Genomic DNA, 24,929 nt, shown 5'->3' on the forward strand with positions numbered 1-24,929 from the left:
TGGTTGGTCCCATTCGAATAGTAAGGTTTATTTTTGGTCAAGTTTTATTACAAGTTTATGTCCACCATTAATTAGCCTTAACACCGAATACGTAACTGCAAAACGTCGAAGAATTCCATTGTACACGGGATTCTCCGATCCTTATCTCCAATATATCGGGCATATGTGATGCAATATAAAACAATTGTCACCTATATTAAGTTGCCAAGAAAATTGTGAACAATATTGTTCGATACGAGTACTCAGAACTTGGCAGGTTTTGTCCTAATGTTACTTATTCTCCAACATTTTGAACTATTAATTATTTTGTTTTGTGCAACCACATTTTAAAGCTAATGTACTTAATTCACTGTATTTGTTTGGAATCATTAAAAATACAGAACCAAGTATACAGCTCCGTAATATGAAACTATATTGGTCTTATACTTACTTATAGCCTAAAAGGCTAAAAATAATCCGTGAATTCATCACGTATCAGACAAAATGATTAGAGGCAATGAAGGGGCGGATATAGTACTTAAGGAAGGCGTGGATTGGATGCACTTTCCCCATTAACATTTTAAATATTTGTAAATTTTGATTGAATAAATGCAAAAATTCCTTATCTTTTCCCCCATTAACTTCATTATCCGATTTCGAAATTGCCCACACTCATTTAAGCTTATTTCCATGAAGTCCTCGATTTCCTTTTCTTTTAGAAATTAATTCCTTTCTATGCTCTGAATCAGTCACCTAGCTATCTTAAAATAACTACATTAAATATATTGCTAGATTCCCCCCACTGGTGGCATACTAGTAAATCCATAGAACAAGGGTGGGTAAAATTGTTAAATCAAACCCTATCCTTAAAGCCCTATATAAACCGCCAATCACTCCCGTAAACTCTTTACAGGAGCAAACAAAGAAACAAAAAAAAAAAAAGAAGAAGCAAGAAGCTCGAAAAAAACAGTGATAATGGTAAGCCAAAGTCATACGTCGATGATTCTCCTCTTCACCATCTTTCTCTTCATTTCCTCATCAGTCTCAGCCCTTCACGTCCCTCCACAACTAAACGCAACAACGAACGATCTTGATTTCATCAAAACAAGCTGCAACGCCACGACATATCCAGACGTGTGCTTCAAGTCTCTCGCCGGCTACGCTTCCGCCGTTAAAGACAGTCCGGCGAGGCTAGCAAGACTCGCAGTCGGAGTTTCTCTTTCTCAGGCCAAATCCACGGTGGCTTTTCTCTCCAATCTCTCACGCACCGCTTCTCAAGTCAGAGACTGCGTTTCGAGCGTGGAAGACGCAATCGACTCTATGAGAGACTCTCTCCAACAACTACGCGACATGAAACGCGGAAAATCGGGAGAGACGTTTAGGTTTCAGTTGAGTAACGTGCAGACGTGGATGAGTGCTGCGTTGACTGACGAGGAGGATTGTACGGACGGATTTGAAGAAGTGTATCATGAAGAAGAAGATGTTATAAAGACGACGGTTTGTGATCGTGTCCAGGAATTGAAAAGGTTCACGAGTAATGCTCTTGCTCTTGTTAACACTTATGCCAACAATGGTTCTCCATGAGTTGAGAGAGACCATGAGGAGTTTTAATTAACTTTTTAATTTCATTGTCTATTTTGATTTTTTTTCCTTTATTTTTGGAGCAAAACTCAAAACTGTCTCTTTCGATAATTTGATATTTTGTGGGATTAACTTTTAATTTGTGTCTTCTTTTGATAATTTGATATATTATGGATTTTTATTATAAATGTATATAGCGTGTGAAAATTAAAGTTAAATTCAAGCTTCTAAAAGGTAGTTAGGGTCAATTCTTCATTGCTTCGTTTCTATATATGTGGACATTCTTATGTTTTATCATTTATGATTGTATTAAATTTGGAGTTTTGTTTTAATTTGAGTGTAATGGGGGTTTTTGTAGTGGTTTTCTTAGGTGGTCTTAATTCTTCAATATGTGAATCTATAGATATGGACCATATGGTCAAAATAGTAACTAGAATTTACATTTACAATTTAGAAGACTATAAAAGTATAAAGCTAAGCCCCCATCCTGGCTTTTGATAGCTCGTCTCGGTTTGCGAAGGCACTTAAAAGTGTAACACAAACCTTTGTCCGATGCTCGAGCAAGGCCGAGAGAGGGAGAGAGACAAATAAAGATAATATAGCCCCCACAAATAAGTCTCAGTTTTCTCAAAAGAAAAGAATCATATTGTATAATGTAAGGCTTGATTATAGTTTAAATCTCATGCATTCTCAAATATGGTACAACATTTTTATGACTAAACTGCACATATAGGAATGTGGATACAGTGGGACGGATCGAGTAAGTAGGTGTTGGTGCACTTACCCCCGTTAGCTTTTTAATAATTATAAATTTGCTAAGTAAATTTCGGATGATTGAAGAGATTAAATGCAATGTTCCCTTTATCACCACTCGTTAAATATTTGTTTCTTTTTTTTTTCCTTATTTTTCTAGCCATCCTAAAATAACTGCATTATATGTTTTCTTTTTTATAAAAATGCTTAAATAAAAGGATTAATTTACATAACATATTATATGCGATGATACAAAAACGTATCTAAAACAATTATAACAATTTTGCCCCCAATATTGCTAGATCTGTGTGTCTGTGTATATATACTGATATCCATATATACATTATGCATATATAGATGAATAAAGTAGATATAGATCACAATCATATGGAGTGGTTATAAGTTTTGGTGTGTTTTTTCTTCTTTCTCGACCCGTGAAATGAGTAAGACATGTCCAAGGAGACCAAAATGGATGTGTTCGTACTCATTTCATATATTCGTTGTTCTGTGTTTTAATTTTGTTAATGGGCCCACTCACAAGTCCTTCCAAAATAAATTAAAAAACGTCTAACTTTTTTGTTCACGAGATTACACTGTCCAAAATTTCACACTGGTATTTTTTTCACTACATGCCGGTTCTTGCGTACATATGAATTGGTTTTACTGGTTATGAGAAAAGGATATTTAATTAGATCGTTGGAACTGGGGAGGTTTTTTATACTATAGTTTCTCTTAAGCAACAATATTCCAAAGATGTATGTAAATCATTCCACTGCTTGTAGATTTGACTATTACTTAAATGTTTATATACTCTTAACTCAAATCATTTTTTTTTTTTGTTACAAAGGTAAGTTGTGTTACTTTTACTATTTCGATATATATATTCTCAAAACCCAATTCTATCTTTATTTATTTTGATGTGATGAATTCCGCAAACCCACCCCTTCTCACAAAAAAAAAAAAAAATTCAAATAGTGCATACAATTACAAAGGTAGGAAAGGTATTATGACCCAATGAAGGATTATACATGTATTTGTACAGCTAGATTGTCTTTTGGGGCAGAAGAGGCTCAAACATGTTGAAATCATTAGTCTGAAAATATACATTTTCAACTTTTTTTTTTCTTTATCACTTCGGCCCAATATAGGTCCATAAATTGATTTAAGGCCCTCTTCTCTTCTAAGTATAAAGCAAAAACAACATTTCTTTCTCTTCAATCGGGAAGATTAATCAATCCATGTTATTCATCACTCATATTAATCCAAATGTTTTCAACTTTTTTTTGCTATCTTTTGAAACCTATAGCTCCCGCCTAAAAAGAACCAGAATTTTCGATGTCTAATTTTGAAATTCCGCTATCAATTTCGGGAACATTGAATTGTTTCTGCTTTATACCATTTTACAAGAAACAAAGTTTCCTGAAACACTCAATATTAAAACAAATAAAATACTCCACCACATAATTTCACCCAAGCGTTACTTTAGAAGAGGGCAAAGACCCGAAATTTACATCACACCCCACATGCAAAAAGTCGAATTACATTCTCCAGACGACAATTTCTCTACTAAAACCTCTAAAATAACAAACACATCAACACACAAATTAAAGATTACAAAATAAGATAAGAAAAGTACTAAATTAAAAGAGAACTGTCTAGAATCTTTGATTAAAGTTTCTAAACAAAGCTTATTTCAGTTTTGATGAAGTCTCAGAGCTCGAGCAACTCAACAGCCAACAGGCACCATCACAGGTTTCACTTTCGGTGGCCTTCCACGACCTCGACGCTCGCCGGTAGGCTGAGCCGTCGGTGCCTCATCAGCTTTAACCGTCTCCGAATCCGTCTTCGCCTTCTTCGGTGGTCGTCCTCTTGGCCTACCGGAAACACTCGGCGCCTTAGATTTCGCCTGAACCGACGACGGCTCCGACGAAGAAGAATCCTTGGACTTAGGCGGACGACCTCGAGGCCTCGGCGGAGAAACGGAAGGAGCTGGGACCGGCGCGAGGCTTGGATCGACCTCAGGTTTGGGTTTCGGAGGACGGCCACGGCCACGCTTAGGCGGAGCATCCGGATCTGGTTTCATGTAGTTGTTTTTCGCCATGACGATCTGGCCGGAATTTTTCATCTGGTTGAGATGGTAGTTGAGAAGCGTCGTGTGAGACGGAGGTAGAGCTGGCTGAGTTGACTCGATGTGCTTTGAGATCGCCGTTTTGTTGCATCCGTTCGCGTCGTTACATGCTTCGATCGCTTCCATGATCATCTGTTTCCAGATTAAACACAAATATTTTCAGATCTACGAAAAGAAACGAGTCACCGTAAAATCGAGAATACAGTTTCGAAATCTGAGAGCATACCTGAGGATACGGTGGGAGAGTGATGGAATCCGGCTGTGTCTGCGGCGGCTGCTCCGGCAATAGAACTTGTTGAGGATCAAACCCATTCTCCATCGTCATGTCAAACATGAATCCACAGAGAGAGAGAGAGAGAGAGTGTGTGTGTGTGAGAGAGAGGTAGGAGAGAGAGCACTGTTGCTTGAATGGGCGCTGAAGCAAACTAACTGTGTGGATTCAAGGGATTTAAAAAAAAAATGAAATTGGTAAAAGTGGTTTTCCTGGAGACTAAATAAAAAATTGATTTAGTTGAAAAACCTGATCGGACGGTTAGGGTGTGAAGAACACAAGAGAGGATCTGACGGTTGTGGGACAATCAGAATATTGTCCCGCAGGATTGCTGACGTGGTTGAAGGTGATAACTGATAACTTTTTGCAAGTTTACGAATTTCTCCCTGATTGTGAACTTTACGAAGAATAAACCAATTGGGTAATAATTCGGTGATTCGACTCATTAAAGTCAACACGTGTTGAATCATCAATGGACGCAAAGGGAAAAATGAAATGAGAACCTTAGACAAGACACGTCATCTCGGATTTTAGCATACAATTACGGGAAGATAAGGGGCACTAGTTCTCTCGTTGAGCGCACAAAATAACATTAGTTGCAAAAAATAATTTTGAGAGTGCAAAGAAGGGGATTTACTCATATATATGCATATATCCCAGAAATATATCATCGTTCTACAAGCAATAAGAACAGAGATCAAACCAATCATGAGATTCCATTACTCACAAATAAAAACCATCTCGCTCTCTCCCTCCACCAAAACCAATGAAGATACAAACGTGAAAACATGATCAAAGGAGGCCAGTGCTGCGGAACGGGTTATTTTGTTGGTTTACCGCGAAATCACCAAACCCGCTGGTATTTGGCTGCTGCGAAACCGGGTTAACCGGGAATTCACCAAAATCACCAAATGGATTATTATTGGTAGGGGGGCTGGGTGCTAGCTGCTGCTGCGGCTGCTGAGGCTGAGGCTGATGATAAGTTGGTTGGTAAGCACCGAACGGATTGTTGACAGCTGGCTGCTGAGGTGTCGGAGTGCTATTGGACGATGCAAAAGGATCCTGGACCTCAAATGGGTTGGGAGCTGGTGCACCGTAGACAGGACGCTGGGAAGCTATGTAGGCTCCATCATCGTATAGACTGTTCAGTGTAAGCGTATCCAAGCCTCCAGCCTAAACATTTTTTGATGCACACAAATAATGGTTTTCAAGATTAGCTTACAAATTATCTATAAACATCTTACACTATAATGACTTATTTGCTAGTGCAAACTGCAACAAGTTCTACTCTGAAGACTATTATTCAAATATTTCAGATTTCTGGCCAATTTTTTTGTGGAATATCCAAACTCCAACGCTCCAACTACCCAGCCAAATCTTAAAGCCGAGGACTAACTGTTTTTAATTTGTGATCTACTGTTTAAAACATAAACAAATAGAAGAATGCTTTACCAATTGCCTATCAGTGGCTGCAGAGATATCGTTGCTTGGTGTTGTTACCAAGGCAAGCTCCCATCCTGAAGGATCATAATCGTTTGCTTGACCAAAACGAGGCGTTGAAGGGTTACCTGGAAATAGCGACAAGGAACCAAAATGAGTTACACAAGTAGATATAACCATCTCCAGACTGGGAGAATGTTAATGGACATGTAATCAGAGAGGGTCTAACAAAAAGCTTACCATCAGTTGGAATAATGGCTAAAGCAAGTGCATTTTGGTTCTCGATCGCTGATGCATCAGGACCAGCAGTGTTCAGACCCTGCGTGGAAAATTGAACATGGACAACCTGAGACTAAAGAATAGCAATTGGAAACGAAATTGAAATCAACACTCATAAAGGAATAATAGGATTTTCACCAGTAGATCATCTGTATCAATGATGTTCTGAGTGGTAGCTGCAGGAGGAGGCGGGGGAGAAGGTTCAGTCTCTTCAGGTAAAGGAACGACATCATCTGAAGGCAACATTTCACGTACTTCATGAGACGGTTCACTATCTTCGGCAGGAAGTCCATCATCAGGCCTATAAGTTAAAAGCTGCATGTAGACCATTTCATTAGCACATAAAATGCAGAGAGAGAGGCCAAAATTCTGGAGTCACTAATATGAGAAAATATTCATACCAGGGGCTCAGCTGGGGCATCGACAGCACGCGGTGCTTCTTTAATATACTCCTCCATTGTCGTCAGAAAAGATTGTGGGGGCTGGAGAAAACAAAAATAAAGTAGTCTATTAAGAAACAGATACAAGCAATAATTATCAATTTAATTTAGCACAAATGTTCCATCTGGTACCTCTCTTAGTACAGGAAACTGAAAATTCCTTGCGAGTTCCAATCCTTTACAGGCTTCATAGAAGTCAGAAAGGCTACGAGCCTGAAAGAATAAATTAGCCCTCGTTAGACAAGACAAGACAGTGACTATACAAGTGAACTCAACGCAGAGAAAATAGTCCAACAACATTACCTGCTGACCCGCACGCTTGTATATTTCAAGGGAAGTCATGGCTTCATGTTTTGGCATTTCAAAGAACTACATTAAATGAAAAACTGAGCAGTGAGAAAGGAAAGAAGATACTGAGACATGATAACTATGACGGCAAAAAACAAACTAGACCTACCTTGTCAATGAGATTGATAATTCCGTCATTGATAGCACAGTAGACTTTAAAACTCTCCTTCAACACCTATCAATCCATCACAACGAAGGTAAGAAATATTTTTCGAGCTATGCTCTTCCAAATGGAACAGAAAGCTTTCGCAGAGCAAAACACCAACAACTGTCCAGTTGTGGAAATGTTAATTCTATGACCAAGGATCAATATCACGTACCAGGGCAAGTGCATATTGTATAACATGATTGTGGTTAGCAGCGCCTTCTGGCTGAAAAAAAAAGTAAAGTGGCAAGCCACTGCATTGATCAGCAAATGTAGCCACAACACAATGCCACAAACTATCAACTACAAAAAAAAGTACCCTGCATCCGATGAGACGATAGAGAAGCTGCTGCAAAGCTGGCAACTGCTCCAAGAGTTCTTCACCATCTAGATCCCTGGTTCTACTGTACCCCTGCCAATCCGCAATATCCAACACCAAAACCATCAGAAACAAAAAAAAAAAAAAAAGTTGTATCGCAACAAAGAACAAAGTAAACGAACGTGTTTGATACCTTATCCTGCCCTGGGGTAGATTTTGGAAGACGTTCTGCCTCAGTATCATATTTTAAAACCCTGAAGCATTCAAGCCGCTCCTCAAGGAATAATGCATAAGTTCGTACCCAAGCTGAACAATCCCAGGCTGTGAGGGAAACAAAAATTTGCCAGTTACCGTTCCCACTCAATAGAAACCTCTTTTGATTTCAAAACATGCACGCAAATGTAGCAGAAACACTGAATTGACTCACCAATAGGGCTTGAATCATCCTTGAAATTAGAAAGCTGCAGAATTCGACCTCTCTGCGAAAAGTTCAAGAGCTCCTCTCTAAATGTCGGGTCTCCTTCCCTTAGAAGTCGGTGAATCACAATTAGTGTTTTCAGTGCAACCTGTTGAAGCAACACAATAGAGAAAACACATAAAGCGATCAGTTCATGAGCTGCCTAACTTCAACTTCAAAAACAGAGCAAAGCTTTTGACTGGAGAGAATAGTCAGTACCGTCCAATTTCTGGTTTTATGCAAGCGACGGGAAAGGGCGTGAATGCAATAGGCAACATCTGCACGAGCACGGGTCACTGATGTTGCAGCGAAGATTTCTGCGAAAGTGAGACAATAGAGAAACCATTTCAATGAGCAACAATCAAACCCAGATCTAAAAATTCGCCATAAAAGTAACTGATAACACGAAAATGAATAGTAATCACTCACTTCTGAGATGCCGATCTTTAGGAGGACACTCGACGTGATTAGTAGCTTTGACTATGGCAACATCTAAGTCCTAAATCCATGAAAATTCCAGAAAACCAAAACCGAATCTACTCAGAGATTTTTCTTGTGGAGAATTAAGCATATAAACAAAAATCAATCAAAGAAATGGTTATAAAAATAGAGGGAATCGGAGAGCGCGTACGGCGTAATCGCTGTTGACTCGGACAAGGCCGACTTTGGTGGTGTCTTTTAAGGCTCCATAAGCTTTTCGCCATGACTGAAGCGTTCCCATCGGAAATTACAGGAGACTCGGTCAGATCTCACTCGCTCCCGAAGATGCCGGAGATTACGTGTCTCAATCTCGAACCTTCTTAGATTTTTTTCCCGAGAAAACCTCCGCGAAAAATCACGGGAATTCACAAAGAAGAACGAAAGAGAAAAAGAGAGAAGCAAAGTGAAGAAGCAAAAAGGGGACGCGAGATTGGAATCGTTCCGTTTCAATTTATTTTTCCTAATTTAAAGTCAATATTCTCATACCAAAAAAAATAATAAAGACTCAATTTATGTGATATTGAGTTTACAATACCATTTTTTATAGTTTTTTTTTCAACTGAACGTTTATAAAATTTATTTCTATAAGACTTCACGAAATATGTAAATAAGGATGGAATTGATGTTTTTGTTGTCCAAAATAAATAAATGAAAAAGATGATGTTTAAAAAGAAAGGGATGCTTAAAATAATCAAAGAGAATACAAATAGTATTCATAATCATTCAATAGAAATCATAATTAGAGCTCACGCAAAGCATAAATGGTAATGATATATCTGGAAAATCTGACAGTACTAATGACCCAACTAATAAGAATCGAATCTGCGCCTCTGGATTATAATCAGGTTATAGCACATTTTACATATAAAATCACAAAGCCATGTGTACCTATGCAATATAATAGTATTGTACATAATACACATAGAAGCTTTACAGACAAATTATAAAGATGATGATTAATTTTCTATTTAATAAAAAAATGAAGAAATGCGATGAGAGAGTGAGAAATGTTGGCCACCAACCGCTAATTACTTAAAATGGCCAGCTTCATAGATTCTAAATTTTGACTCACCGTCCCTTGAGTAGAGAGCGAGAGTGTATTCTTTTATGAGCAAATTGGTTGGAAGGGAAGTTTATTGGATTAAGATTTCTATTAAATTCTTGTGTTATTCAATGAAGTATTCCATCAATTCTTTTAAATGTATGTGTTATTGGATCTAAGTATTTGTAATCATTCTTTTGAAATGCTTCAAAATCTATTATTATTGGATCCATGAGTATTTTAATTCTATTAAATATCTGTGTTATTCAATATTTGGTGGATTTAATGGTAACATCATTTACAAAGAATTGAATAGAAAATTGATTGTAAAATGTATAGAAACAATTCTGTGCTTTTATGCTCTGAATTGGAATGAATTATGAATTGGTCGTAATAATTTTTTTTTTCATCCAAAAGTAACAATCAAAACATTAGGGGCATTCTCTTTCACAGATCTTTTCAACTGCAAAACGTTATTCTCCTGTCCACTTCCACCTGGTCGTACAAATTCTAATCAATATATAATATTATATATCATAAAATCTCTAGTTATCTATACATATATCCTAAAATCTCTACAAAATGGTATTTGAATTTCAAATATTGTTCATCATAATTTCCAGTTAACCATATATCATAAAATCCCTACAAATTAGTATAATTTTTAAAAAATTTAAAAACTCAAAACTTATCTGTTATGTAATTTCCCTTCTATATATATAACATTGCATCTCTCTCTCAAAGCAACAAAAAAAAACAATACCACTAAGAAAAAAGGTATCGTTTTTTGCATTCTTGAAAAGAGTAGTTCTTGTAGTCAATTACATTGTTTTGTATACTTTTACTTATAATAAATTGTTTTCCATTTTTCTCTACAGGTCTTCAATCTCTCAATTAATGTTTTTTCATATGTTCTATCATATATATATATATATATATATATATTATTGAATTATTTTCACACATGCACATGTATGTTTATGTACTTTAATGTTCATGTAATTTTTTCTTAATTAGATGGAAACTGGAGAAGCTTCGCAACCAAAGAAAAAAGGTGGATATTTCCCGTGGACATCCCAGGAAAGTCAATTGTTGAAACGTTTATTGGTGGATGGTATCAAACAGGGATGGCGCGACTCAAATGGTTCTATAAGCAAATCAACGATTGAGACGAGGATACTACCAGTTCTAAATAAAAAACTCGGCTGCAGTAAGACTTACAAAAACTATGTAAATCGAATGAAATCTTTGAAAAAATGAATATCAAAGCTACGCAGAACTTCTCCGATGTAGCTCTGGTTTTGGGTGGGATCCCATTTTAAAACAATTCACTGCTTCGGATGAGGTGTGGGAAGAATATTTTAAGGTATTTTTTAATCTCTTAAATATTATCATTAAAATTTCATAATTTTTTTTTCACTAATGAATATGTCACAATGATTCAGGGACACCCTAATCATGAATACATGCGGAGTAACACTTTTGAAGACTTTGAAGATTTACAAATCATTTTTGAAAGTGCTATTGCAAAAGGAAACAACGTGTTTGGACTAGGTGGTGATTCAAATGCTGCAACTTTTGAAGTTGAAAATGATGTTCAAGAAAGAGAAGATGTTCATATGGAGAATGTTTGTGAAGCTAACGAAACATCATATGAAACTCCTAAAGAAAAACTACCTTCTAGGAAGCGAGTCAAAACCCATGGTAATCCATCAGAGTCAATTAATCATGATGATCGTTCTGAAAAGGTAATAACTGAAATGATTGGAGTTAGCACTAATCTCATAAATCTTATTCAACAAAGAGAAGAAAGGCATCAAAGAGAAGAAGATGTACGAGAAACTGAAAAAAATAAGAATAATGTTTGGGATGCTATTAAAGAAATTCCCAACTTGGAAGAGTATATTCGCTATGATGCGGTAACTAAGATTCATAAGCTGAAGATGAAAGACGTATTTGTCTACATGTCCATTGAAGAACGTTTGGGTTGGATTCTCCGTAACACCTAGTCACCTAGAATACTAATTTTTTAGGATTTTGGCTATGCTTTGGCTATGCATTTGATAATAAATTTTAATAATTGTTTCAGTTTATTATTTTTATGTTTTCTTTTTTTTCAACAAATATGTCATTTGAATTTTAAATTAATAAAAGTTTCATTTTGAATAAATAATCTACTTTCTAATTGAATCTAGGTACTTTGTTAAATAGAATTTTACGAGTAACAGAAAGGCTCGTAATCTACTTTGTTAAATAATCTACTTCATCATAAGGCTCGTAATGGGCTAAAAATTAAATTGTGGTGGACCATTGTATTTGAAGAAAGAATTTCTAAAATATAATCCCAACAGAATAGGAATATTTTTTGCACTAATTTCAAAACCAAAAGATATGTGCAGACGTGTGTATTTGTCAACATTGCAAGATTTAAAAACTATTTTAGATTTCCAAATTCAAATAATAAAACCAATAACATTTTTTAAAAATATAAAAACTGTTTGATAATTTTGGCTAACAAATATGAGACGATCCCTTTAAAATAGTATTGTTTCTAGTTAATCAGTATCATGCATAGAATCCCTAAAATATAGAATATAATTAGATTAAAAAATTAAAATATTTTTGAATTTGAAAACTTGTTACGTAGACTTGATACTTATATATATAGCCTTCCCTAGCATTTATTTTCAGAGAAAAAGAAAATCATTCAAACAAAAGTATAAGAACAGCACAACATCCATACTTCGTAAATTAATTCTTCATTTCATTGTTCTTTTCATTTGTTGTATATTTATTTATATATATTATATTAGATTCTAACTGTTGTTTTTTTAACAGGTTAATTTTGATGGATCCCAATTCATATGAAGAAGACAACACAAGAAAAGATAATGAACGAACAGAAAATGATGAGTTTGACACAATCATATCTTTAATGGTGGTGATGATGGCTATAGGAGCTCAATATCAAATCTCACAACAGTTTCTCATGGGTGATAGTTGTATTGAACGTCCGATTCATCCACCAGTCACGAGGCTCGGAGGAGAATACATACAAAATGTATTAAAAGAAGATCCTCAACATTTTCGGGTATTGTACCGTATGTTTCCAGATGTATTTTTGAAATTTTCAAAAATACTTAGAGAAAAAGTTGGTTTACAAGACACAAGATTCATATCTGTCGAAGAGATACTTGGTATTTTTATGCTTACAGTTGGGCAAAATTCAAGATATTGCTATGTTAAAGACACATTTAGAAGATCCAAATTTGCAATAAGCACCAGCTTTAATTGTATTTTAAGAGCTATACTTGTAATAGCTCCAAGTCTAATGGTGAAACCAAATAGTTCAGTGCCTATGAAAATCAGAGAAAGTACACGATTTTATCCATATTTTAAGGTATATTATTTCATCTCTTGTGTTATTTATGTTTAAATTTTTTTTTTGAAATTATTTTCATCTTTTGTGTTATTTATATTTTAAATTTTTTTTCAAAATCTAATTAATCATTTTTTCAGAATTGTGTTGGTGCGCTAGATGGTACACATATACCTGCAACAATAATTGGACGTGATGTGGCAAGCTACCGTAATCGAAAAGGAGAAATATCACAAAATGCTTTAGCTGCATGTAACTTTGACTTGGAGTTCATATATGTTCTTAGTGGATGGGAAGGTTCAGCACACGATTCAAGAGTGTTAAGTGATGCTTTGACAAGAAGAACAAACAAATTTCAAGTACCTAAAGGTAAAAAAACTTATAAATTAGATTACATATCATATGTCTAATTATTAATAGTGTATTTTCATCTTAATTTTTAGGAAAGTTTTATCTAGTTGATTGTGGATTTGCAAATCGACTTAATTTTTTGGCTCCATTTCGTGGTGTTCGTTATCACCTACAAGAATGGACTGGCAAAGGACGTGATCCTAATACTGCAGCTGAGTTATTCAATCTTCGACATGCTAGTTTGAGAAATGTTGTCGAAAGGATATTTGGAAATTTTAAATCCCGTTTTGTGTTTTTTAAATCTCAACCTCTTTTTTCTTACGAGAAACAAGCAGGATTAGTATTAGCATGTGCAGCGTTGCATAACTTTCTTCGTAAAGAATGCCGCTCAGATTTAGGTGAATTTCCCGGTGAAGAAAACACTACCAATCAAGTTGATAGAGATGATCTGGAGACACAAGAGCAAGACAGAGAAATCGCAAATAATTGGAGAAAAGCTATGGCTGAAGATATGTGGAGAGATGCTACAGGTTTAGAACATTCTTAAATATTGTTGTTTTTTTTTGGGTTTAATTTATGGAAATTTAATAATAATGTTTAATTTTTTAATAAAATATTTATATTTTCTTACTCAAGAAAACTAGAAAAAACTAGTTTGTACCTGTTTACAAAATAATGTTTAATGTTTAATTCAAGATTTTTGTGCTCAATAACTATATCATCATTCACTATTATCTATTATTACATTTCAATGCCATTTTGATTTAAAAAAAATCGAATAATTCGAATAAATATGACTCAGAAAACAAAATAAAAGAAGAGAGAGAAAACAAAAGAAGTAAAGAGAAGAGAGAGGTATCGTGAGAGAAGAAAAGAAAAATAGATTTTTATTAAAAAATATTATTTTCTCTTTCCACTTTTTGATTTTTTCCTTTTCTAATTCATTCACTCTTATATATTATTTTAAATAACAAAAAATACAATAATATATATTTTAAAAATATTTTGATTTTTTTCTACACATTTTTAAATTTAAATTTTTTAAAACAGATAATATTTAAAATTTGTTATATATTTCAGTTATGTATACATTAAACATGTAGGCCATGAATGTTTGAGTGATTTTTAGATTTTAGATTGTGGTTTTTGGCTTTAGTTATTTGGTTTTCAGATTTTAGTTTTTGATTTTTCTGTAGATTTTGGTTTTAAAAAAAACTTGAATGGTGGATTGTTTAGATTTTGGTTTTTGTCTATATAATACATATATATATAAGACCTTGATTTATATCTTTTCATATTTAAACTCTTTTTGTTTTGTTTGAAGTGTTTAAAATTGCTAAAATAAATATATATATTTTTTCAATCAGAAAATATATTTCCTATATTTTCTTGTGTACAATTAATTATTTAAATCATGTTTTTATACTTTTAAATTTTATTTTATCATATACTTAAAACTTAATAAAATAAATATATCAAACTCACAAATTTTTATAAATAGGAACTTAAATAAAAATGCACATACATTATGTTACGAAGTTAGAAAAACAAGCACATTGTCTACATAAATGCATATGAGATTTGATTCATGTGTAAGTTATTAAATTGAGTATATTAATTTATTAATAAATTTCTATTATTTTTCAAAAAATAAAATAAATTTATTAGATTTTTTGTGTGTATAATATGAAACTGGTGATTTTATGTACAAAATATATTGAGCTAAGACTTATCATATATATATATATATATATACTGTTAAACAAAAAAAATCTCGACATAAAACTCCTAAATAGTAGATTTAGTTTTTGTTTGAAAATTGGAAGTTATTTTAAACACTAGTTTTCCTAAAAACTAAGGAATCAATTTTGTCAAAATTATAATTGGATATTGAGATTTGATTCATGTGTTAAAAGTTATTAAATTGAGTATATATTAATTTATTAATAAATTTCTATTATTTTTCAAAAAAATGAAACTGGTGATTTTATGTACAAAATATATTGAGCTAAGACTTATCATATATATATATATATACTGTTAAACAAAAAAAAATCTTGACATAAAACTCCTAAATAGTAGATTTTAGTTTTTGTTTGAAAATTGGAAGTTATTTTAAAAATTAGTTTTCCTAAAAACTAAGGAATCAATTTTGTCAAAATTATAATTGGATAAAAAAATAAATTTTTGAAAAACAAAAACCAAAATCTATTCTAAAAACTGCAAACATTCAAAGACATTAGGCATGGTATTCAATTGAAGGTATTCAGTTATGGTATTCAATTGAATGAATACCTAATAAGTGTACATTGAATTGTGAATATGTAATAATTGTACACCAAATGAATGATGAATACCTTTGAGTGAATATTTTTGGGTGTATACCAAATGGTGAATACCTTTATGTGTACATCAGATGAATGAATATCAGTGAATATCAGTGAATACCAAATGTTGTACACCAAATGAATGAATAGCAAATCGTGAATATCAGTGAATACCTTTACGTGTACACCAAATAAATGAACACCAAATCGTGAATATCTAAGGATGAATACTTTCACGTGAATATCTTCAAATGAATAATTGATAATTGTATATCAAATGGTGAATACTTTTAAATTTGTATATAATACAAAAAAAATCAAATATTGTTTGTTTTAAAAAATTCAAATTTCAGTATGTGTTAAAAAAAGATTTTTATATTTTTAGTATTTATATAAATTATTAAATATTTTATTATTATGAATAATTTACAACAATTTATTTAAAAGAAAAAATAATCTCAGAAGAGAAGAAAGAGAAAATAAAAACCCTTATTATAAAACTACACATAATTGCCCAAGCCCAGAAGTCCAACAACGTTATTTGTGCAAAAAACGACTGCGCTTTATAATTGAGAGTGAGTTGCACGCGTTAGAGAACAACTTTTTCACTCAGGGGTTTCTCTTTCATCCTTTCCTTTAATAAGGGTACGAATGCCATAATGAAAAAGCCACTGTTCAAAAATGTTGAAGATTGCACGTGATATCAGAAACACACCCATTCAGCTAATTAAAAACTTAAAAGTACCCTATTTCCCAAGAATCTCTTCTTTTATTCACAGCAACAGAATGATATTGTATATTAGCTCTTGGTTGTTTTTGCTGCTACAAACCCAAATTTTGGTAGAACATAACCAAAATGAGATGTAAATTAAAATTCGTTTAGTGTAAACTTTCTTTTTAGTAGCTGAACCGGAGCTGCAAAAATTATATTGCTGAACCTTTGTTTTTTGCGCGCGGGCAAGTGTTTATGCATACACCATTGACCATTCTAAGTTTCTAACAAAGATTTAGTAGAATGTTCACAGAAATATCGCGTTATTTAACGAATCACCAATCAAAGATGTTGGAGCTTTTTGACGTTTGGGTTTTGGTAATATATCAAGATTTCTATCATATGGTATATAAGGTAATATTGTAGAATCACATGATCAAGTCATCAAGTAAAGGGAGGCTAAAGGGAAGTTTGATAACTCCACAAGCTACAAGCAGAGACAAAATCCATATGGGAAGAATCCATTGAATTGTAAACATCAAAACTGGTTTACCTGCAAACATTAGGAAGGAGATTATAGATTACTACTAATCATACAATAATATATAGCAATTGAAAAGTGAGAAGAATAAAACTAACCGGAGGAACGAAACTTAGACTCGGTTCGATCAACGAAGATTTCGCCGATCTCTCGTAGCTTCTTCTCGAGTTTTCCTTCGAATTTATTAGCATGACCCAATAGCAGCTCATCGAATACTGTATTCATATCCATTTCCCTATCAGAAGAAGGAAACAGATTTCAGATTACAATGGTCAGATATCAGAATCGTAATTGTTTAGTTAGATTTACCCTTCGGAATCACGATATGATCCAGAGCCAAATGCTCGTTCGATCTGAGCTATCGAGGGCTTCTTGTCTCGCCGTTGCTTCCGTAACTGCTGATTTTGGTTTCCGGTTTCTGTTCCGACACTGACGCTCGTTGGTTTCTTGGTAGGTCTCGGCGGAAGAGGAGATGGTGAGTCATTGGTTAGAGACGCAATAGCTGGTGAAGCTCTGGTCATGGAGAAGATGCTGGATAAGACCACCATTGCCTCCTCTTCTCTTTGTGTGGTTTTCGCTTGATGAAATTATTTTTATCTTTTCAAGTATCCCTTTTTATTTTTTATTAAACGTTTCTATATTTCATTTCTATGAAAGAAATTTAAACATAAAAGCAAAATTAAGCGCTAATCAAACATTCTGCATTTTGAACTGATTTAAAAAAAAAAACAATGTCGAATAAAATTGTAGACGTTAAGCTTTTGGATATTTAGGAGAAAGCTTCTAAATGATTTTAGATGGTGTAATTTATTAAAAGTTCAAAGCTTCTCAAATTTTAAAATAACAAAATTTGTATCAGGAGTCCAAAACGCACCTGAAACGGCTAACATAACGCATAAACTGCTTTACATGCTGCCTACACACATTTAAATTTCCATTCCTATCTAAAAATATAATCACCACAAAACAAGTATGTTTAACGCATAAGCGCCGGTTAGACTAAACACGATTTCTTGAACACCAGCAAAATGGAGATGAAAAAAAAATAGTAAATAGTATACTTAAGCCTTAACGTGTGAATTTGCCAAACATTGTGTTGTTTTACATGAATAAAGTCAAGATTTGGTCAGTAGAAGAAGCCTTTTTCTTTCATACCAAAAGGAGAAAGGTGTGTTTAACTAACGTTTCTTCCGTAATGACTTGAAAAAAGTGGTTAAAATTAGTCATTTAGCATACACCTATCATTTTCCCAAGGCAAATCGTTCTAAACCAAACCCCACCCACTCTTAAACAACAATACCAAATCACTAACAAATGGAATCACAATGACACAACAGAAGAAATGATCCATCATTACTAAGAAGCTACGAGCTTTTAATTGTTAAAGCCAATTAAAGAGGAACCATTGCAAAAAAATGGCAGATTCCGACATAGAGACCAGCAGCAACCACAACAGCAACAGCAGCAACAGCAGCAACAGCAACCAGTCAGCCTCGTCAACGACAAGCGTTCATGTTTCAGCTCTAGACGGGATAGTCAACGCAAACTCGCTCTTCACGGTTGCAGTCTTTGTCGGGATAGCTTTCGACCAACCGCGTGAGCTCACACTCACGGACAGGACCGAGTGCAACGCGGGACTAGACGTGGAAAGAGACCTTGTTGTGTTCGAAGTCATCTCATTTGCATTCTTCCTTTTCTCCTCCCTCGTGGCTCAGGGTATGAAGCTAGCCATCAACTTGTTGAACAGTAAAGAAACGGACGAGGTTTTTAAAGCGAATATCAATAGTGATGTGCTTCGTCTAGGTGTGGTTGGTGCAGCTGGTGGATCTATCTTGGGATGTGTTTTTCTTCTGTTGTCAATGGTTGAAGTTATTCAGCTCCGTCTCGGTCTGCTTTCTTGTGGTGGCTCATTGGCGATTCATACCGTGTTGGTTCTTGTGGTCTTGGTCTCTTCTGCTCTTAGTGTTTATATCTTCACTGTGTTTTACTCTTTCAGGAAATGATGGAATCTTTTCATATATTTAAAGACCAGATACAAGTTGTAGAGCAACGAATAGTTGTGAAACCAGCGATATAAGTGCAGTCATGTATGATGTATCTTGGTACCTGCGTAAAGAACGAGATAATGTCTAATAGTCAAATTATAATTAGAACATGATTATAATCAGTCAATAACTTCTTGATCGGACTCAATGCATCTGATCAAAAATCAGAGCTGCAGGCAATAAATAAGTTTTTATCAAAGAAGACAAGCCAATTACTTGTAAGTTCTAAACAATTGAAGTTGTGCAATTTAAGTTATTTTTCACTCCATGGAACTAGCAAGGACTTGAATAAATTGGTGATCATATGGTTGAACAATATTGAAGATTATCTTAGCATTCAAAGCAGATTGAAGATATCAAACTGATTCAGAGAGACAAAACGAAGACCACAAACACTGAGATTCAAACAGAATTTCACAAGCTTCGACACGCGAATATGGCAGATTATAAACACGAATTATATTACAGATTTGTACTCTAAACTCAAAATGCCTTTGATCCAATCGCTTTCAGCGATAACCAAACTTTCAAAAGTCAAAGACATTCGCAGGCACACATTACGAGACTTTCCAATTACTAAAACATACCTGGACTCGAAACTCCGACGAGATTCTACGACTTCGCGGGATCGATCGGTCAGTGACCGCCATAGTCATCGAAGCTCTCTTTGTCTATCTCTCCAAACCCTTCGGTGTAGCCAGTAGCTCTGTCGTTGAAACTAAATGACATAATTACCCTTATGGCCTTATCCATCCGATCTTGAATACGACAGCGTTTAACTGTTTCTCGGGACGCTTGTTGATAACTGAACGACATCGTTACATCAGGTTGTCATAAACAAGACTTGGTGGTATTAACACATTTTCAATCCACATTACAAATAGGATTAGCAAAACAATATGATTTGATGTTAAGTTGATGGATTGGAATCATGACTATTGTCTATATTTGGTAAATCTAAAGTGATTGTGATTTCTTTTGATTTTAAAATTACATTACCAAAAGAAGAAGCTAGTTATCAAATCATGTTTGACTTTCGTGCGTATAATGGTATCATCACTTTCACGTAACACGTTAAATTATTGATTGTTTTATGCACTGTTTTTATCGGATTCTGAAAGTTTAAACGAAATGATGTTACTTGTACTTTCAAAGATAAAAAAAAAAAACGTTGTGTAAACTCTTCTCCCCTAATTTTGACGTCCATTTTGAATAATTAATTTTAAAAACGACGTTCTTCCGGTTGTTCTTATAAATTTCTGCAAAACAAAAGTGTAGTGAATTTACCCGCCACTCCATTTCGTCACCATACCATTAACACTCTAGCTGCAAAAGTTATATGTAAGTATAGAACACAAGGAGCCATGTCTTGCTCGCAAAATTATAAGCTAGGAGAAGTATACGAGGTTGTTTGTGGAATAACTTGGATCTAAACTCTAAAGGTGAGATGAGAGTTTTCGTTAATGGTGGTCTTTAGTTTTGTGAACTATATAGTAGCTACTTTTTCACGAAATCATAAAGAATTTCCGAACAAATTACTGATGGTATATGGAAACCGTTGCTCCTATATAAATAGAGGATCTTTAATTAGTGTTCGTAACAGACTAACAGGTAAACTCAACGGGTGTACCACACGTCCACTCATTAAATTAAAGAGAATCGAGAAGCATAGTCGGCTTTGACTAGAAAAATGTCAAGCATGTGATTCTATTTTCCAAGTTCCAACCTTTGGAGTCTTTATGTATTATTTTAGGGGTCAATTTTGTATTAAAAATTACTAGTAGTAATTCAGTTGGTTGTAAGTACTTGTAGCCTGCATTATAGTTTGAATTGGTTAAAGGTTTGATTCTAGCCTAATATATATATATATATATATATATATATATAGAGTCCCATGGTTATCAGGACCGGCTCTATCGGGAAGATTCCGACTTTGAACATCGACGATGAGATTGACCTGCTATGGTTTCTAACTTTTAAAAAAATTATGGAACTAAACTCGTAACTTTTTGGTTCTAGTAGAAATTAGAGAGAGAAAAACTCTACGACATTCTTTAAAAAAAAAAAAAAAATTTCTACGACAATGTAAATCCTCGAGAGGCAGTAATAAATATCTTGTAAATTTATTTATTGGTTTTTTAAATAGCTAGTATGAATGAACTCGTAATTCGTGTGCGTTCGAGCTTAATATTCTTTTATTTTCTATTGTTATGGTGATTTTATAAGTGATGATAAATATTTTGTTTGGGAATCTCAAACAGTTATCGTAACACATGATTCACACATGCTAATAGTGAAGTGATAAACCATATCAGGAGAAATAATTGAAGGGAAGATAGGGCAAAATCTCGTGATGAAAGATTCCGAGTCTTATCAAATAGATTTCCGCATGTCGCCTTCTTGGGCCGCAATCTTCTACATGTCCGCATGTCGGCAAAAAACTGTCTTTTTAATTCCATTCATACCCGCTTTTATTACTTTCGCTACATGTAATAATATTACTGTTATACCATGATGTAATAAAACGAGTTATTGTTGAGACAAGTCATTGTCTTTTTGATTGGCTTGGGGGAAAATACAGCGAATTATATTTATGTGCATAACTCCTTAAGACAACCTTCTAATTTATGTGGACTTGATGCGTCTCGCACCTGAAGCCAACGACAGCAAATTCTTACTCCTCATTTCGCTTCCTCTTATTGTTTCTTTTGTGCGTCGTCATTTATGAACCAAGTTAAAGATGATAATAAAATACTCTGTATTAAAAAAAAATTATCTTGTTTTGACGTCGTAGATCTCAAATCTTATTAACTCAGAGCACCGTGTCCCCCTTTTGCCCAACCGATCCTTCACAAAAAAAAAAAAAAAATTACCATGCACGTGTTTTTATGAAATGTAATCTATATATTTAATACATTATGTATACGATTATACTCTATCAATATATATGTACTTAATATATCGAGAAACAAAGTTTCGAGATGTGAATGTGAAGTTCACATGGGCATAGTTTGTTCCCTAGATTCCGTGAATTAAATTCTTTTTATTTTAAAAAATATTCTACCTTTTTATAAGATCTTAAAAATGGTAAAACAATCCACTTACACAAAATGTAATGTTGGGTGTTTTCAGTATTATTAAAAACATCTAATCTTGTTTATTGTTTTCCAAAATTTGTTTAGGAGAAAAGAAAATTTCAAAAACTTTTCCGGTTGATAATCTTTATTTTACTGATAAAACGAAGCATTTCCATTTGCATTGTGTCTTTAGAATGTAAAACGAAATACTTTTCCTAAACAAATTTTCTCAAAAATTGATCGCAATCTATTTACAAGGGTAATGTTAGTTAAATTAATATTTCATTCTATAAAGCTCTATATCGCATATACAACTAAAAATTACAACAAGACATGCACAATAGTACTTATTACCATCGAATTTTCAGATGGCTGATCTTCCCCTTAATCTTTTGAGTTTAATTCAAAAAACTAAAATTTGGATAATGTTATCGTTTCGTTAAAAATTACAGTACACCTAAAATCGTGTTATCTTATGATAATTATTAATGGAATAATTGAAGAGTCGTGTTATTTTCCTTAATTTATATCTGAATAATACAGTATGTACTCAAATATCTAAAAGGGGAGCTAGTGCCACCTGGCAAGGAGACAGAGCGTGCAGTTCACCCTCCGGATAGACGGTGGTAATGAAAAAGGTGCTCACTTTCATGCTTAGGAGACACGTATGCAATTTCCAGGCTGTGTATTGCTGTCTTTCTTTGACGCGACTTTCTCTGCTTCTTACGCCACACGCGCCTCCACAATATATATCCACTCTGCACTTAACTGAATAATACAGTATATAACTTAAAATTTGAATATTTAACCCCAAAAAATTGATCCATTCACATGAAAGTTAAAAATTCTATTATAAAAAATACTGAAGATTCCAAATTTTACCTAAACCTAGCATCATTTTCATAATAACCTTTTAATCTTTTAAGCTTAAATTTCTTATAATTATACAATCTATATATGTAATTATTATCCATTTCTTTAGTATATATTTTACCTCGTATAATTATAAATATTTAGATTGAAATGAATATTGAGTCAAAACGAAACTAACAAATATCTTAACCTAACCCTAATTATAATATATTGTTGTGCATATATATAATTATTATTTCGTTTGTTTATTTGATTTTAGTGGTTACAGTGAATGAACGGACTTATTAGTGTATCATTTTTTTTTTGACATCATTATTTATCTATCATCATTCAAAAATTGTTTAGTAAAAATAAAAATTGTTTAGTAAAAATAAAAATTGTTTAGTAGTAAAAACAGAAAAAAGGGGGTTATCTTCTCCGACCCATTTGCATACTTTTCGTCTAGGGGGGGTCTGTAGCAGTCTTCTATCCGTCCCGAAACTAAAACAATATAATTCGTAATGGAGCTTATCCCGTAATTCAATATCTTATATCTTATGTGAGGATATACATCACTTTCATAACCCTACAAATTTAATTTGAAGAAAATTAACCTCACAGCTTACATAGACATATTTGCAATGTAATTAAATGGAATGTCTTACTACAAGCACAAAATTATACATTAATAGGATATCCATTAATTTTATAGAAGTTGGGTCCATATTCATTCTTTATTTTTTAAATCAGGAGATCTTTTTGAAGCGTATTGTTGAAATTAAATTATAAAAAACAAATCATGTTACTGATAATCATGAATTTTCTGCATTATTGAAATGACTGAAAGGCTTTTGCTATGCTTTTTTGTAAATGCCTTCAATCACAATTGTCAACTTTTATTTTGTATACCTAATGTCTTAAATAATTCAAAGTTCCTACAAATTAAATGAATAATAGTTGATTGTAGTGTTTTGATAATTTGAGAAAAGAAAAAGGAATCATTCTAATTCTGGTATTCATGCAATTTAGGTGCCCCTACCAACTATGAGTGGTCTCCTTCCCACCTCATGTCAATTGATGGCAATTCATATTTTTGTTTGTACAATTACAATTTCATAATTTTATTATGTATGTTTTTTTTCAAATTATTAATAGCATTTTTGGTATGTTTTTTATTTTTTCTGTTTTGCAATAAAGGCACTATTTTCTTATGACAGATGATTTGATACAATATTCATTTCCTGTCGTCCACCAGAAGGATAAATCAATGGGAGAACTTGATTGCAATCCATAAAGGAAATACGTATGAAAAATTAGACGTGTACTATTTTATGGACTGTGATTCTATCTGAAATGATAATTAGTCATTAAATAGATCTTAACGAAGCATAATGACGCCCATAGGACAATAAACTCCAATCTATGGCTGAAGAACTTACTAAATCCGAGTTAAAAAGTCATTTGATTAACAACAAAGTTTCTGTTTCTTTGAAGAGATCCCGATCCCTCTAAAACAACTACTTTAGTGAATTTCATTAAACTTCATGTGCTTTATATATCCTACAATATCAATCAACCTATCTTGCGATAACTCGTATTCCAGGAAAAAAATAAAGTTTATTGACCATTACAAATCTCTATTCGAATGAATTATTGTCAGATCAATATCCAAGATCCTAGGGCCGACATTTAGATACATGTTCGTTTTCATAATTTCATGCGAAAATCAATTATAGACGGACCATCAAATCAGGTGAGAAAAATTAAGTTAATATTTTTTTTTATTAACGGGTCGAATCAGAATTATCATCTTTATGGTTTTTTAATTTCAAGAGTTTCAATGGGTATAGAATATTTTATTTATATTATTAGGGAATAATATGTTATGATAAATATTTTTTATAATAGTGTTGATGTATTTAAACATAGTTATTTAGCGTAACCACCACATATGTGTCTGCTGTTATACGTACATTTTGATTA

General features: G+C 33.5%; 7 protein-coding genes across 7 annotated transcripts; 4 read left to right on the forward strand and 3 right to left on the reverse strand.

The window, feature by feature from the left end:
* The first annotated feature begins 894 nt into the window (after positions 1-894).
* LOC18013451 (pectinesterase inhibitor 7) lies at positions 895-1,680 on the forward strand. The gene has a single exon (XM_006395810.2). The coding sequence runs from the start codon at positions 955-957 to the stop codon at positions 1,561-1,563; it is 609 nt and encodes a 202-aa protein (XP_006395872.1). The 5' UTR covers positions 895-954; the 3' UTR covers positions 1,564-1,680.
* Positions 1,681-3,781: 2,101 nt separating this feature from the next.
* On the reverse strand, positions 3,782-4,879 carry LOC18012688 (HMG-Y-related protein A). The gene is made up of 2 exons (XM_006395811.2): positions 4,668-4,879; positions 3,782-4,573 (listed from the first exon to the last, which is right to left on the reverse strand). Exons 1-2 carry the CDS (start codon positions 4,773-4,775, stop codon positions 4,040-4,042), a joined length of 642 nt encoding a protein of 213 aa, XP_006395873.1. The 5' UTR covers positions 4,776-4,879; the 3' UTR covers positions 3,782-4,039.
* Positions 4,880-5,321: 442 nt separating this feature from the next.
* On the reverse strand, positions 5,322-9,055 carry LOC18012689 (putative clathrin assembly protein At2g01600). Its single transcript, XM_006395812.2, has 15 exons — positions 8,772-9,055; positions 8,570-8,639; positions 8,360-8,457; positions 8,111-8,249; positions 7,877-8,004; positions 7,684-7,776; positions 7,540-7,590; positions 7,329-7,394; positions 7,175-7,240; positions 7,004-7,084; positions 6,833-6,913; positions 6,570-6,746; positions 6,393-6,471; positions 6,165-6,280; positions 5,322-5,885 (listed from the first exon to the last, which is right to left on the reverse strand). The coding sequence occupies exons 1-15, from the start codon at positions 8,859-8,861 to the stop codon at positions 5,505-5,507; spliced, it is 1,716 nt and encodes a 571-aa protein (XP_006395874.1). The 5' UTR covers positions 8,862-9,055; the 3' UTR covers positions 5,322-5,504.
* Positions 9,056-10,679: 1,624 nt separating this feature from the next.
* On the forward strand, positions 10,680-11,671 carry LOC18012690 (uncharacterized protein At2g29880). Its single transcript, XM_024151820.1, is given in 3 exon segments — positions 10,680-10,919; positions 10,921-11,028; positions 11,108-11,671. Coding segments are annotated over 3 exon segments (912 nt in total).
* Positions 11,672-12,993: 1,322 nt separating this feature from the next.
* Positions 12,994-13,939, forward strand: LOC112083424 (putative nuclease HARBI1). The gene is made up of 3 exons (XM_024151449.1): positions 12,994-13,062; positions 13,182-13,377; positions 13,485-13,939. Exons 1-3 carry the CDS (start codon positions 12,994-12,996, stop codon positions 13,937-13,939), a joined length of 720 nt encoding a protein of 239 aa, XP_024007217.1.
* Positions 13,940-16,817: 2,878 nt separating this feature from the next.
* Positions 16,818-17,609, reverse strand: LOC18012797 (probable NAD(P)H dehydrogenase subunit CRR3, chloroplastic). The gene is made up of 3 exons (XM_006395814.2): positions 17,282-17,609; positions 17,071-17,207; positions 16,818-16,984 (listed from the first exon to the last, which is right to left on the reverse strand). The coding sequence occupies exons 1-3, from the start codon at positions 17,518-17,520 to the stop codon at positions 16,860-16,862; spliced, it is 501 nt and encodes a 166-aa protein (XP_006395876.1). The 5' UTR covers positions 17,521-17,609; the 3' UTR covers positions 16,818-16,859.
* Positions 17,610-18,194: 585 nt separating this feature from the next.
* LOC18012873 lies at positions 18,195-19,577 on the forward strand. Its single transcript, XM_006395815.2, has one exon. It carries the CDS (start codon positions 18,388-18,390, stop codon positions 18,973-18,975), a length of 588 nt encoding a protein of 195 aa, XP_006395877.1. The 5' UTR covers positions 18,195-18,387; the 3' UTR covers positions 18,976-19,577.
* Positions 19,578-24,929: the final 5,352 nt, after the last annotated feature.

This window comes from Eutrema salsugineum, unplaced genomic scaffold (genome assembly GCF_000478725.1).
Source record: "Eutrema salsugineum unplaced genomic scaffold, Eutsalg1_0 scaffold_6, whole genome shotgun sequence".
NCBI lineage: Eukaryota > Viridiplantae > Streptophyta > Magnoliopsida > Brassicales > Brassicaceae > Eutrema > Eutrema salsugineum.